At 56.6% G+C, this 14533-nt stretch overlaps 5 protein-coding genes across 5 annotated transcripts; 3 read left to right on the top strand and 2 right to left on the bottom strand.

The window, feature by feature from the left end:
* Positions 1 to 573: 573 nt before the first annotated feature.
* Positions 574 to 2042, bottom strand: CUE5 (ubiquitin-binding protein cue5; the record flags this gene model as incomplete). The annotated part of the gene is made up of 3 exons (XM_071058922.1): positions 574 to 989; positions 1058 to 1916; positions 2022 to 2042. The coding sequence occupies 3 exons, from the start codon at positions 2040 to 2042 to the stop codon at positions 574 to 576; spliced, it is 1296 nt and encodes a 431-aa protein (XP_070915023.1).
* A 622-nt stretch (positions 2043 to 2664) lies between these two features.
* On the top strand, positions 2665 to 3471 carry VPS20 (Vacuolar protein sorting-associated protein 20; the record flags this gene model as incomplete). Its single annotated transcript, XM_071058921.1, has 3 exons — positions 2665 to 2702; positions 2784 to 3147; positions 3238 to 3471. 3 exons carry the CDS (start codon positions 2665 to 2667, stop codon positions 3469 to 3471), a joined length of 636 nt encoding a protein of 211 aa, XP_070915022.1.
* A 493-nt stretch (positions 3472 to 3964) lies between these two features.
* On the bottom strand, positions 3965 to 6939 carry MFIFM68171_03499 (uncharacterized protein; the record flags this gene model as incomplete). Its single annotated transcript, XM_071058920.1, has 6 exons — positions 3965 to 4133; positions 4188 to 4288; positions 5210 to 6148; positions 6234 to 6497; positions 6553 to 6672; positions 6724 to 6939. The coding sequence occupies 6 exons, from the start codon at positions 6937 to 6939 to the stop codon at positions 3965 to 3967; spliced, it is 1809 nt and encodes a 602-aa protein (XP_070915021.1).
* Positions 6940 to 7788: 849 nt separating this feature from the next.
* MFIFM68171_03498 (uncharacterized protein) lies at positions 7789 to 9852 on the top strand (the record flags this gene model as incomplete). Its single annotated transcript, XM_071058919.1, has 2 exons — positions 7789 to 8010; positions 8071 to 9852. 2 exons carry the CDS (start codon positions 7789 to 7791, stop codon positions 9850 to 9852), a joined length of 2004 nt encoding a protein of 667 aa, XP_070915020.1.
* A 1989-nt stretch (positions 9853 to 11841) lies between these two features.
* MFIFM68171_03497 (uncharacterized protein) lies at positions 11842 to 14382 on the top strand (the record flags this gene model as incomplete). Its single annotated transcript, XM_071058918.1, has 3 exons — positions 11842 to 12065; positions 12124 to 14058; positions 14139 to 14382. 3 exons carry the CDS (start codon positions 11842 to 11844, stop codon positions 14380 to 14382), a joined length of 2403 nt encoding a protein of 800 aa, XP_070915019.1.
* Positions 14383 to 14533: the final 151 nt, after the last annotated feature.

Genomic DNA, 14533 nt, shown 5'->3' with positions numbered 1-14533 from the left:
TGGTGAACCGGATGAGGGACTATGGGAAGAGGGGCATCGTGCATGAGGTAGATACAGCGGGTTTAACAGTATCCACAGGTATGTTCTTAAAAATTATGGTAGCGGGCTCCGTTACTGCACTGTCGTCACTCGTGATGCCCGCATATGGATTTGTTGCATCGGATGTCGACACCGAGCTCGCAAGCTTCGCCCACCATCCTCTCGGTATGGAGTAGGAGGCTATACATAGTATCTTTCCCGGGCCGATCGTTTCCCAGTTGTACTGCCAGACTCTCTGTCTGAAGTCTATCCGTCCGCGGTATTAGGTCTATCTAGCCCTCTACTCTCTGTCTCAGAGCCGAGGGCTTATAGATCACCACCATTACTAGAAGCGTTATCCGAACATCGTGTGCTCAACGTGTCTCCATTAATATTGATACGTGAAGGTAGCCAAAGCCAAGAACCAAGTTGCCAAGCTCATCCCAACGTGATTGTGCGTAGGCCCTAAGTATACTACTAACCACACAAAACGAACGAGAGCCGCAATTTAAACACAATGCGCTAGCCGGTGTGTTGCTGTCACTATCTCCACCCCTATTTGGTACCGTTACCAACCTTTGCCTTGTCCTCCACCAAACTATCGGCCATGGCATCCGCCGTGGCCTGCTTCAACCTCTCAGTATCCTCCATCTTGATCTCCTTGCTGCCCGCTCTATCCTTCACTTCCCTCTCATCGTCGCTGTCGCCCAGGCTGAACGGATCATTCTCGACGATGGGATTCGGATCCACCGAGGACAGCGGCTGCCACTTGCTGCTCTTGACTGCGCTTCCAGGAGCAGTGGCATCCTTGGGCGGTAGCTTGGGGGACGCATTGTAGGCATCAATGTCCTCGACCGTGTCGCGGAAGGCAACCCTCCTACCGTCGCTCGGCTTCGGCGACCTTGACGGTGGAGGCGGTTTGAACAAATTGGGGTTGTTGCCGCTAAAAGGTCGCTGGTTCTGGACGGGGGCTGTGAGCGCCATCAGTCAGTCTTGCGAAGCGCTTATTTGCGAGCAACATGGGTGGGCCGCGACTTACTGCCATCGCTGTGGAACTTCATGCCCGCAAAATCGTCGCTCAGCAGCTCGGGGTCCGCGTCGTACCGGTCGTAGTCGGCACTTCTCCGAGTCTGGTCCCGGCTCGGCCTCCCCATGAACGAGCTGCTTCCCTGACTGGGGCGCTCATCCTCATCTTCAAACTGCTCATCAAGCTTCTTCTTCAAGTTCGTAAACCAGGTGTTGACCTTGTCTTGGGTCTCGAGGAAGCCCTTACGCAGGCTCTCCTTGATGACGGGCAGATCGTCATCGAGGAAACTGTGCTCACGGTCGTATGGATCATCCTGCGGCCCCAGGCCCGTCTGCTGCCGACTACGGGCCGTGGGTTGGCCGCGGGAACCTCGGTTGGCCGTCCTCGCCTCGTAGGCACCCACATTCTCGTAGTGCTCAGCCAGCTGACGCGCAAATCGCTCGTCGGCTTCTAGCTGCGACAGATCTGTCGAGGTCGGTCCCGCCGGCTCCACCAGGGGCCTTGGGGGCTGCGGAGGAGGACGGTCCCGCTCGGCGGCCTCTGGGTCTGTCATCTCGAGCAGCGCGTTAAAGGCCGCTTCGATGCGCCCGCCACTAGCGGTGAGCACCGCCTTGATGACGGAGAGTTCGACAGACGGGAAGGCCTCCTTCAGCGTCTGCTGGTTCCTTTGCGCTTCGGTCACGGGCCTCGGCGGCTTCGGCGGAGGAAGATCGTCGGACGCAGTGGCGGGCGCATTCGTGGTTGTCGTGCTGGTGGCAGTGGGTTTGGAAGCTGCATCCTCGACGCCCAACACTCCTGGCTCCTGAACATCGTCGTCGTCCATTTCGAGCGGTCTTGCGGTGGTAGGGGACTCGGGCACTGGAGCCTTGCTCTGTAGCGGTGACTGTTAGCTGGGGAGAAAGCCGGATTCCGAGCAGCGCATAAAGTTCACAGAGTGCACAGGTCTCAGACATAAGGGGATCGGCAGGGTATTTACAGTGTCGGCTGGGGTAGACATTTTGACTCCCAATCACGGCTGAGTTGAATCTGAAAAAGGTGGGGTCAAGTAAAAACCGATCTTTCAGGCGCGTTCCAGAGAATTTTACAATCTTCTTTATAAGTAGAGAGCGTTGCCTGCTAGGTTTTGTTTGCAGAGGAATGTCACATTGAAGCTGTCGCATGTGCAATGCTAGATTACGTAGCCCCTCATGCGATCCACCCCTCAAGCCACATTCGGCTGACGTCTTTATCGATAAGGGAGGCGATGGCCCACACAGTCACCAGGTAGCCAAGGGGTTGATGCACCCATGTAATGCAAACCCTTGTGCGGTATGCGACTCGGGACGATGGGTTGCTAAGCTCGGCTAGTAGTTGGCCCAAGTTCCATGATGCTCTAGGCGCTGACATGCGACGCATATTCCGCCGCTGTCGTGTCAAATCATTTGTGGAAGACATAATATTATGTAGCCCTTCCCATCCTTGTCAACCACCCCGTCCGTGACGTCCCACTACCAGATCCAGATCGCAACCAGGCCTGTTCGGTCTCCGACTGACATGCTGATAGGGGGCTGCGTCTCACGTCCTCCGCGACAACGACAGCAGCAGCACACGGCAATCTCCCGACCCACGCCAATGCCACAATGGGCAATAGCTCCAGCCGTATAACGGCACAGGACCAGTCAGTAACCCATAACCCCCATCCGATATTCTTTTTCCCCAGCCTCCTTTGCCTGACCTCTCTCTCCCCGGCTACCCTTAGAGCAATATACAACCTCAAGCTCCAGCGCGACAAGCTCCACCAGTATCAGCGCCGAATTACCCTCCTCACCGACAAGGAGACGTCGATCGCGCGGCAGATGCTCGCCAAGGGCGACAAGCCCCGCGCGCTCCTCGCCCTGCGTCGGAAGAAGTACCAAGAGTCGCTGCTCGCCAAGACGGACGCCCAGCTGGAGCAGCTCGAGAAGCTCACGTCGTCGGTCGAGTTCGCGCTGATCCAAAAGGACGTGCTGTTCGGCCTGCAGGAGGGCACCAAGGTGCTCAAGGAGATCCACGACGAGATGGGCGGCATCGAGAATGTGGAGAAGCTGATGGGGGAGACGGCCGAGGCGATGGCTTATCAGCGGGTTTGTTTTCTTTCTTCCTTTCTCTCTCTTTCCTTTCCTCTGGTCGTATATGTGTGGTGGGTTGCTGATAAGGACAATACCCCGAAACAGGAAATCAGCGAGATACTCGCTGGGAGAATGACGAACCAGGACGAGGAGGAAGTGGAGGACGAACTGGCTGTCCTCGAGGCCGAAATCGCCGGTACGGCTGTCAATGTGCAGCAGCCGTTACCGAGTGTCCCCGATACGCAGTTACCTACCACAGAACGGGCTAGGGAGGAGGCTAGAACCGAACCGGCGGAACGCAGGAGACAGAGGGAGAGGAAGGCCATGCTGGCTTCGTAGAAGCGTGCGATTTAACTGTTGGCAGGGCGTTGATTGCATGGACGGCGCAAATGGGGGTTCAAAGTGGGGATTCATGATTGCCAGGGTGGTTATATACGTGAGGTGTGTGTTGAGTACATGACTCGGGGGTAATATTTATTGTCCAGGCGGGTATCAATTCCTTGTCTAGAACAGCAAATCAGAGGGCCGACCCGAATCCCCTAACAAATGCAAGTAAGTGAATACAACCACCGCGAAACGATGTAAATGCCCGCTGACGCCGTATCCAATGCCGACAGAAAAAACCACCTTTTGAGTCCCAATACCCGTACACCTTTGTCGAACAATGATGGTGCACGTCTTTCCACCACTTCTGCTAAATCGGTTGTCGACTAAGTTCTGGGTTGGCCTCGAGCTCATTTACGGTGGTAACTCTCATTGGTGATAATGCGAGTCAGCTGGTGTCGACATCTGAAAACACTGCTACGGCCGGGATCCGCCAAGCCGCTGCCGCTCAATCAAGCGTGATCACTTCATCCCGTCTTGGGACTGGACGGCCGGTCTGTGAATAACATGCTGGCCCTAGGTACGGTACCGGTATAGTCGAGGTCGAGCGAGACCGGTAGATGGACTCTCCTGTCTCATACGGAGGCCGAAGCTCTGAGTAAGGACGGGGCTCAAGGCTACGATATTGATAAGTATCAAGAAAATGCGACCAGAATGGACGAATAACTCACCTTGGACGAGCTGGGATATATTCAATCCCAACTACCCGCTCTTGTCTCTGGAAATCGCTTCTGTGTCCCTCGGGCTGTCGCGCAACAAAGGGCGCGTTTTGCTGTACAAACACGGGTTGCTCTGGTCTGCCCAGGTGTCGTTCAAACGGCTGGACTTCCGTAGAGAAACGTCGAAGCTCGCGTAGCGGAACACCATCGTTTACCTGCCGTGATGCGCTTCGGTGGCGAGCCGCCGGCCGTAAATCATACCTCCCTGTTCCGGCAGGAGTCGCGTGTGGTTCATGCTGCCTTGGAAACTTATTCGAAACTCGAACAATTTCCACAAAGTCATCCCGAAGGGTATCTATACGCCTGCCGATCCGCGAATCGACATATTGCCTATCGTTGTCATTTTCTATCCAACGAGGGCCAGCCCGACGAACATCGGCGTCCCGTTTCGTGGGAGAGAGACGACTGTGTTGTGAAGTGCGGTGTACCGGCTCTGCCTGTGAGGATCTGAATGATCCGGGATGATCCGGGATAAGTATCGGGCGAGATTCCGACCTAAGGTCCTCGCCGATCCAAATGGGTCGGGATCCCGACTTAGGGATCGGCCCATCATCAAGAGGTGTTGCACGGTCGTAGTGTGTCGACAAATGCCGTACACCGAACCCACCAGAAGTAGATGGCGGGTCATCAACCCTAGCAGTGCTCAGCGGCCGCGAGCTTACCAAAATAAAAGGCTCCGAAAGAGGATCATGTACCGCAGGCATCCGGCTCGGGTTAAAACGTGGAGGGAGCCTCACGAAGCCCTCTTCGGCACAGATTGTATGAAAGTCTTGCGCCAGCGTGGCTCCACTACTTGGAACCGGAGGGCTTCGGGGTATAACCACTGCCCGCGCGGGGCCCACGGCAGTCTCGGCGAAATTGGCATGCGGCCGATGCGAAAAAGGGAACCGCGGCGGAAAATTAGACAACTCGGGAGAGACAGGCTCAATGGACGGCACAAGGTGGTCCTTGAGATCCTGGCCATGATGGCTTACCCGTTCGACGTCAGGAGTGCTGTAAGGTAGAGGTCGTGACCCAACTATAGGTCCGAGCCCGTTGCTAGGCGAGTCCCCTTGGACGCGGGTTTCCTGAGGCATTCGGTAGACCGCCGGAGGGATGGTCTGCTGCAGGTTATTCACACGGCTCGGAGCGCTCCCGTGCTCATAGCGCACATCTGTAGAAGGCAACGGAACGCCATAAGAGACATGCTGGGCATAGGGTCGGGGTTCGACCTGAGTGCGGACTGTCGTCGGCCCGTCGGGCTCACCAGGCTGCCACTGCTGTGGTCCATGATTGGCAGACTGGTCCACGGGCATGGGACGTGTGGGCTGCACCGACCGGTCGGTTTCAAGTCGCTGCCGCTCCACGGCCTGGTGCCACGCCTGGTCCCGAGCCGCTTGGTAACGGCCGAAACCGCGTTGTGCCCATTTAGCATCTCTTCGGTCTCTGCGAGACACCTTCTTGATCCCTTGCGGCGCATGTGTTCCTCGGTGGGACCTTGTGGCCCGCGAGTTGTTAGTATTTAATGGGGCGGATGGCTCGAGGGGAGGCAGCGTTGCTCTGCTTGTTCCCCCTTCGGTAATCAGGCTCTTCCCCGGGGTCTCATCTGCCGATGATGAGGCGTCTGACGATTCGTCTTCGTCGTCCTCTTCCTCTGAGTCATCGCTCTCGGAGTCGGAAATGACTATAACTTCACATAAAATCTCGTCCAGCTGGTCCCGACCCGTCTCCTCGTCTCCTCGCCACTTGACCAGGAAATCAAGACAGAGGGATTCTACAGCCTTTCGAGCATTGACGTAGCTCGTTTCCTTGAGCAGTTGATCGTATCTCGTGTGGTTGTGGCGGATGTGCGCAAGGACCGCCAGCTGCACACGGCGTGAGAGTGAGAGATGTGAAGCGAGTCCAACCGGAGGATCACCCTTGCTTAGTTTCGACTGTGGTTTTGGGGGTGAGATTTTGTACCGTCTCCATCTTTCGGGCTCACTCGACCTGCGCGAGTGAGTTGGGATGAGTACCTACCTTGTTGAATGCATGCTCAATGATCATCTGCCGGTCGGTGTTCGGTATGCGGGGAAACAAGTCCCTTATAGCAGCATCTGCCTGCCTGTCAATGTCCTCTTGTCTCTCGGGAATGGGCTCAGGCTGGCCGGGCGCTCTGGCAACGGCGGCGTCCTGATGATCCCCAAGAGATGCGCGTGCCTGCTCCACAATTGTCTGCCGTATGTGGTGGCCAGCGCGGTTGAGGTGAAGACTGAGGCTCTTGGAAAAATAACCCTGGGACGACTAGAGCGGAACATGTCAGAACCGTGGGCACTCACGACCCATAATGTTGACAAACCGTGACGATAAATATCATCGCCCCCTGCTCTCGGGAGAGCTCCTTGCATGCCGTTGTCAGAGCTGGGTTCCCAATCGGAACAAATTCGAAGCCGGGCGGCGGTTCTCGCGTCTCGGTGAACTGTGTCGAGTCAGTGTCACAGTCCGTTAATCGACGCGTATCCGGTTATACCTCAAACTCGAGCTTCTTCTTCTTATCCTTGTTTTCGATGAACTCGAACCAAGACTTGTGCTTGGAGCTGACTCGTGGTCTGTCAGGTCTTGCAACAAGCCCTGCTGGTAAAGGTGCTGTCCAGTCAATCAAATTGCCCTTGCGATCTCTCTTGTGCCGTTCCTTGGCGTGGCCCCCGGCCGCCGCACCTGGGGCATTCTTTTTCTCTCTTCCCATCTTGGCCGGCAATCATCAGTTCACCATGGTGGAATGTGCATGAGTCCGCAAGTACCAGGGAATGGGATCAAATGGGATCAGCCGCGGGCAAGACAACAGCACCGCGTCGCTTCACACCGATACGTCGATACGGCGTCCTCGGGTTGACCGAGGCAGACAAGGCCGTCCCTCGGTGCAAGCGCGCAAGGAAAAGAAAATATGCGCAATCGCAAGCCAGGTGAATGAGAACGTGGAAAGAAGTAAGGAAACGCCGGAGAGAAAGTTCCTGTCGATAGACAGGAAAATAATTTCCCAGTCCCAGAACGCGCCGCCAGACGCAGGCAAGTAAAATCCCTCGTTGCGCCGCAGGCGGATTCTGGATTTCCCACTGTCACCGGACACAGTTCTTGAGTGGCAAGCAATTTGGCAGTGATGTTGGCTTTTGGAAAGAAGCGCAAATGGGCGGGTGCTGAAGTCCCGTCTGCCGAACGCAAGAAGATCGGGTCTCGTAACTGGGCTGCGTGGTGTGGCTGGCACCTTAGGCATCAACCAGCTGCGCCACAAACCCGGGCCTCCACGAGACAGCCCGTGCCACAAAATTGGTCCAATTGCCGTGCTCTGATCTTCTGCCATGTGAGAAGTGCCGGGACGTCACCGACTGAGCATTCGCTGTGACTGTGCTGAGGGGAGGTGTGGTGTGGTGGGAAAAGATATCTAGAGCTGTACACGAAGTATATGTTTTATTGACCGCCTCTACTGGGGAGATTCGAGTATTGCGATAATGCCCTTACCGTTCCACATCACAACACACATTTGACTTTACATTGCACGAGCTCTCTCGCCAAAAAAAAAAAAAAAAAAAAAAAAAAAATGGCCGACTTTGACCTGGGTGCAACATTCATTCCAGCCCTCCACAAACCGGCTGCTCTCCTACCGATTGCCAAGCATCGCGAGTCCCTCCTCTACCTCATCGAGTCGAGCCCAGTCACAATTGTTGTGGGCCAGACCGGGTCCGGCAAGAGCACGCAAATCCCCCAGTTCCTGGAGCATGCCGGCTGGTGCGGCGATGGCAGGGTCATTGGCGTCACTCAGGTGCGAGACTCGTCTGACCTAGCATTGTCACCTCAGAAGCTAACGCGTTATCTGGTTTAGCCCCGCCGTGTCGCTGCCATCACAGTGGCCATGAGAGTTGCCGAAGAATTCGGCTGTGAGGTTGGCAAGGAGGTCGGCTATTCGATCCGTTTTGAGGATGCCACGTCATCGACCACCCGCATCAAGTTCCTCACCGACGGCCTCCTGATACGGGAAGCTCTGGTGGACCCTCTTCTGTCTCGCTACTGCGTGATCATGGTCGACGAGGCTCACGAGAGATCCATTAGTTCGGATATCCTACTTGGGCTGCTGAAGAAAATACGGAGGAAGAGACCGGATCTGAGAGTCATCATCAGCAGCGCAACGCTCCAGGCTGAGGATTTCCGCAATTTCTTTTCGGAGCCGGATGATGAAACGAAGTCGGACCAAAAGCAACGTGGATATGTTCCATCCATCATCAGTCTGGAAGGCAGAACATACCCGATAGACATCCTCTACTTGGAGACCCCGGCCGAGGATTACGTCGAGAAGGCAGTCTCGACTGTCTTCTACATACACACTAATGAGCCCAAGGGCGACATACTCGTTTTTTTGACCGGAAGAGAGGAGATTGACCAAGCAGTCCAGGCCGTCTCGGAACGCTCGGCGCAACTCCCCGCCGGCTCTCAGTCCATTCTCCCTCTGCCTCTATATGCCGGCTTATCCGCTGACCAGCAGATGTACGTGTTCGAAGACGCGCCCGAGAACTTCAGAAAAGTCATCTTCTCGACCAACATCGCGGAGGCGTCGGTGACAATAGACGGCGTTGTCTACGTGGTCGACTCCGGCTTTGTCAAGCTACGAGCATACAACCCACAAACTGGAATTGAGAGTCTAACAGCAACACCAGTCTCGAAGGCGTCGGCTGCCCAGCGCGCAGGGCGTGCAGGCAGGACGAAACCCGGCAAATGCTTTCGTCTCTACACTGAAGAAGCATACCAGTCTCTCCCCGATGCTAATGTCCCCGAGATCCAGCGTTCAAATCTGGCGCCATTCATCCTCCAGCTCAAAGCTCTGGGCGTAGATAATGTCCTGAGGTTTGACTTCCTCACACCACCCCCTGCGGAGCTGATGACGCGGGGGCTCGAGCTGCTCTACTCACTCGGAGCTCTGGATGAGTACGCAAAGCTGACGAAACCACTGGGGCTGAGAATGGCGGAGATGGCGGTCGAGCCCATGATGGCCAAGACGCTTCTCTCAGCCCCGTCCTTTGGCTGCCTGAGCGAGATGTTGACAATAGCAGCCATGACCAGTCTGGGCAGGAGTATCTGGATCCAGCATGAGGGGGAGAAGAAGAAGACGGAGAGTGCGAAGAGACAATTTGCGGCTGACGAAGGAGACCACCTCACTCTGCTCAACGTCTACCAAACCTTCATAACAAAGGGTCGGAAGGAAGCCCGATTCTGCCATGATCATCTTCTCAACTTCAAAGCAATGAGCCAGGCGGTCAGTATCCGGGCGCAGTTGAAGCGGCACCTCGAACGGTTCGGCCTCAACGTCGAGGAGTCGGCCGCAGCACCCTCCGCCTCGACGGCCAACAAAGCAGAGCAGATCCGCCGGTGTTTGACGACAGGCTACTTTGCCCACGCCGCTAGGATGCAAGCAGATGGGACGTTCCGGAACGTCTCAGGGACGACGGTGCTGCATGCCCATCCAAGCTCCGTCATGTTCAACCGCAAGGCAGATTGGGTCATTTTCCACGAGGTCATGGAGACGGCCAATAAGACGTTCATCCGGGATATTACTAAGATTGAAAAGCAATGGCTTCTAGAGTACGCGCCAGACTTCTACAAAACCACTTGATCATGGTGGAGGACTGCGCGTCCACAAACGCGGCGTTGGGCAATCGGGCCGAGCGTACAACGAACCCGACGGGAGCTGAATGAAGCTGTATGTCTGCGATAGCCTGTCCGTCAGGAAGGACGGCATGACACGGAAATGCATCTTGCAGAATCGATGAAGTATAGTGACGCTATGTCGGTGATACGGTGAACTCTGCTGCCTTCTGTTACGCGGTTTGACACACGAAGACGCCGAGGTTGTGGCGCCCGCCGAGAAGCTCCAATGTATACATGTATGTCATCGATCGGGCCAAGATAGCATTGCCCGTGCCCCTCTGAAGCATCAGGCAGCACGATCTGCGCAAGCACATGGCAATTTATCTCTCGTGTAAAGAGGGCACGAGGGATTAAGACCCACGATGGTTAGGTTCCTCGAGGTTGAGAAGTGAAACTAGCCGGGCGATCTGCCGTGCGAAATGTCTCCCGAGGCTTTGTGTTTTCGACCAAAACTACCAAACGAACGGAACGAGTTTCTTGTTTCGGGCACGGCCCGAGCCCCGGACGATCAAGAAACATCTCGGTGAGGAACCGAAAACAGAATGATCGCTCAAACATGTACACTTACACGTGCACAACCCACATTTGAGAAACCTAATTGAGGGACATGGCGATCTCAGGCTGCAGCCCTCGCCCCGCGTCGAGCTCGAGAAGCGGGGGGTCAGGCACTGCCGGTGATGTTCCCATGGGATCAATGACACAGGCGAGACCGGTTCATCTCGGCAAAGTACCGTGGCCCCTAGTGTTATTAGGCCCGGTACCTGGGCTCAGGACAAAGGCGGCGCCGGGTTGTCGTGCATCTGGGTGATCCTGACAACCCCTTGTCCCGCAGGCGAAATTAGCGCCATCTGTCTGTCCGTTCCTGCATCAAATCTGGAGCTCCTCCTGCAGCGTGCGAGTGGCCCGGACGGTGCAAGACGGTGCAACGGCGGGAAAGTCTTGTGCAGGCACAAAGCAGCGACAGCCAGGGGGCAGCCGGCAAGAAAACCGGGCCACCTTGGCCCTGATTGGATCGCCAGAATTCCGACAGCTGCCCCGGCCCCTGTCCAGAGATCCACCAATGGGCCGGCGCGGCTGCCCCTTTTGATGAAGGCTGAAATTAGCATACTCTATTCGTCCGCTGCTGTCCACCGCTGGGGCCCGGGTCGACGAGGGCGACGGTGTCAGGCCCCCCGGGGACTGGCAATCCCTTCTTTCCCACGGAGATTTGGGAGCAGCTTAGTAGGGGGCTTGGTTGTGCTGCCGCTTCAGGGCCTGGGCCTAGCCGGACGGATGCTGCTCAACCCCATCCGGCCGTCGTCCCTTGTTAATCGTAAATTCTAATTCTAATCACCGCCCTTCACCCCTTCCACTCCTTTGCATCCTCAACACCGATCCACGACCACACGAGGCCAGACGGCTGCCAACTTCACATCGTCACGCGACGTGTGATATCATCACTCCTTCTTCCCCGTCTTGCCTGCCAGCAGGCGTGTCGCTCTTTTTTTCGTCTTTGAACCGTCTCCAAGCGAGACCGCCTTGACCGACAAGCTACGACGACTTCTCTCGTCGAGACACTCCTTTTTTGCTCGCACCTTTGGCACATCTTGGTGGTTTGATCTCAAGGCAGCCGCTCCCTTTACGGAAACGCCCACTACCCTGTGCTCCAAGCTCCATTGGCTTGTCGCGACGTGAATTCATCGAGTCTCCTTGGCCTCGGAACGCTGAAATAGCCATTCGCCTCTTTTCTGTCCCGTCTGTTTAGAAAGGTGGTCTCTACGTCAATTCCCCCCCAGCTCGCGCTACGACTGTTATGACGGCATTTCTCTCCGGCACCAGATAAGGTCGGCATCGCTTTAGGTTTTCCAAAAACGGCCACGCCAATCATATTGTCCCAATCCGACTTACCTACATAACCCAAGCTGTCATCTCGAGTCCAGGACACGTGTGGAGGGGGGATATCAGGGCATTGAAGATGGAGAACGGATTCGGCGGGCGCGTCTATGCCATGGGGCCTCGAGTTCCGGCGGTCAAGGTGCGGAACCTAATGAGAACAACCTCGTCGACACTAGGGTTCAAGGTCCCCGCTCCGGTTTTGGTTGCCCGAGCCGGTGAAACGAGCGAGTGCACCGATGCGAGGCTTTGCGAGAAGCCCGTCGGTTCATCCTCGATGACGATCCCCATTGCTCTCGGAGTCGGGTAAGTACGCCAGGTGTGCCGTACGTACTTGACAGGTCAAACTTACATGGGTCCACAGAATTCCTCTCGTAGTGGCTATTAGCGTTTTGATCTTCCTCCACCGGAGAAATATCAGGAAGCAGAAGCTGGAGGACCTCAACGACCCTCACAAGTCGCTCGACTTTGGTTTGGACCAGGGAGGGAAAGCATCGCAAAAGAGCCTGATCGGCAAGGAGAAGGATTCTCAGTCACGGTTCAACCGGCAACAGATGTCGATGGACATGAACCTGTCCAGTCCGTACCTGCTACCTCCTGAAGTGCACAACTCCCAGGAATCCCTTAATTCCCTGGCCCGGACGCTGAAGCAGTCCGAGGACCCCTACCGGCCTGTCAATCAATACCCTGGGAGCGAAGTCGGCTCGATCCGTTCGTTCCCGAAGGGCCAGGACGCCGCCTCCTTGTACACTCGGTCAAGCAGCCGCCAGGATGTCCCGTCTGTGGGTTCCCCCGGAGCATATCCGCCTGGCCGCCAGAATTCTGTTCCGAGGTCACCGCTCTATCCGCCAGAGCCAAGCCACATGAAACCTGAGCAGCCCCTGCCGGAGGAGGTGCCCGCTCCGCTGAACTTCCCTTTTAGAGCGTCCTCATCTGCCGAGTCTACAGATTCAGCTTCGCCACGACTGCAAGATGCAAATGTGGCCGCCATTGCAACGATCCAGGAGCCGCCAGCCGTCGCGCAGAGGGCATCTTCGAAGCCATTCCCCTCGCACTCACAATCAGGCCCGGCCGATTCCGGTACTCCTGCCGAGGACGCAAGTATCGGCAACCCGTTCGAGAAGCCCGAGGCCCAAGAAGTGGAGACCCCCACAGAGCCCGCGACCGTTGGTCTTGGACTCATGGGTCAGACTCAGCCTTGGCCTTCCCGATCTTCTGTTCGAAGCTCTACGTCGTCATATAATAGCGGGCCGGCAAGTCCAGCAGCGCAGCATGCGCATCCCGCCCCGGGGACGGCACCGATCATCGAAGAACCACATGATTACTATGACTATGTGGACATGTCTGAGCAACCCCGCTCGCCCTCGCCAGACAACCGCGGCGGGCAACTTGATGTGGATGAACCCAGGGGCCGGAATATGCAAAGAACGTCACATCTCTATGAACCACGCGATGGACCTCAGACGGGGTTGGGCGTCCCGCAGCAGGATAACCGCCGTCTTTCGGTCGGGTTCCGCCCGCTGCCGCCTGACGAGATCATGGAATCAGAGGACCCCGAGTACAGAGCGAACCGCATTCGATCCTTCTACAAGGAGTATTTCGAAGATAGCAAGCCCGAGAACATGCCTCCTGTCCCGCCAATGCCGTCAATGGCAGCAATTCAACAGCAGAATCAGCGACCGCCGCCGCCGCCACAACAGCGGCAGCAGCAACAAGGCGGCGCAAACTACTACGAGGACTACGACGCGAACTACGCCCAAGATACTCCGTACTTCGACCCCGCATCCAACTCGTTCGTCATGCCGTACGCGCAGCCCGTGTCTCGCAGGGCTATGACGCCGCCGCCGTCAGGCCAGAGATTCCCAGGCCCCAGAGGTCCCCCGCGCGCTTTCCATGGATCTCAAGCAGGCATGAGACTGCCGGCCAACGTGCGCGGTCCTCCCCGGCCAGGATCCTCGGTTTCTAACCAGAGGGGTCCGCACTCGCGGCCGGGATCATCAATGTCGAGCGCTTATGGGCGGCCCCGAGCCGGTTCGGCCATGTCTGGCAGCCGCCTTGGTCCCCGTAAACCGATCCCCCCTCCGGCGGATCTGCCTACCCTTCCTACCCCGTCTAAGCTCACGGACGACTCTTTCGCCATTCTCAACGCCATCGACTTTGCTCCGCCCGAAAGTTTCGCGGAGCGCAGCCGTGGCCGATCCCAGAGTCCTGCTGGGGAGCGCCGTCCGTACAAGTTGAACGTTCCCGCGCACTCGCCCTTGATCAACGCTTTTGAGGAACTCACTGTGCTGCCCAGTCCGTAAGTCGCCACCCACCAGACACAAGTCACAGATACCTCTAGGATTTAGAGAGCTGCGCTAACCTAATACCTCACGCTAGCCACGTCCTCCGCAAGTCGAGCACATTCACAGCCCTCGACTTCGCCCCTCCCCGCAAATTCACTGATTCCGATGCCCGCAGTGATGCAGGCTCGATCCGCAGCAACAGGAGCGGGATCTCGCAGGCGCAGCTCAGCGCCATCCGCAACGGCGCCGGCCGGGTCAGCAAACTCCCTGGCGACCAGGTGTTTACGCAGGCGGCGTTGAACTCGACGCTCAAGCCGCAATGGGGCATGCGTGATTAAACGAGCTGATTGTCTTTTCGCCCGCTCGCTCTGAAGACTAGTATATTACTCGTATTTAATCACGAATCTGGCCCTAGTTGTCATCATTTCGGTCGGCTTTTGGGTGGTTCAACCATAGATAAACATCTCTCTCGCTTGCATAATGGTTTTT

Source organism: Madurella fahalii, assembly GCF_045866475.1.
Source record: "Madurella fahalii IFM 68171 DNA, scaffold_2, whole genome shotgun sequence".
Classification (NCBI taxonomy): domain Eukaryota; kingdom Fungi; phylum Ascomycota; class Sordariomycetes; order Sordariales; genus Madurella; species Madurella fahalii.
Note: the sequence above shows the minus strand (reverse complement) of the source record. Positions and strands in the feature narration are given on the sequence as shown.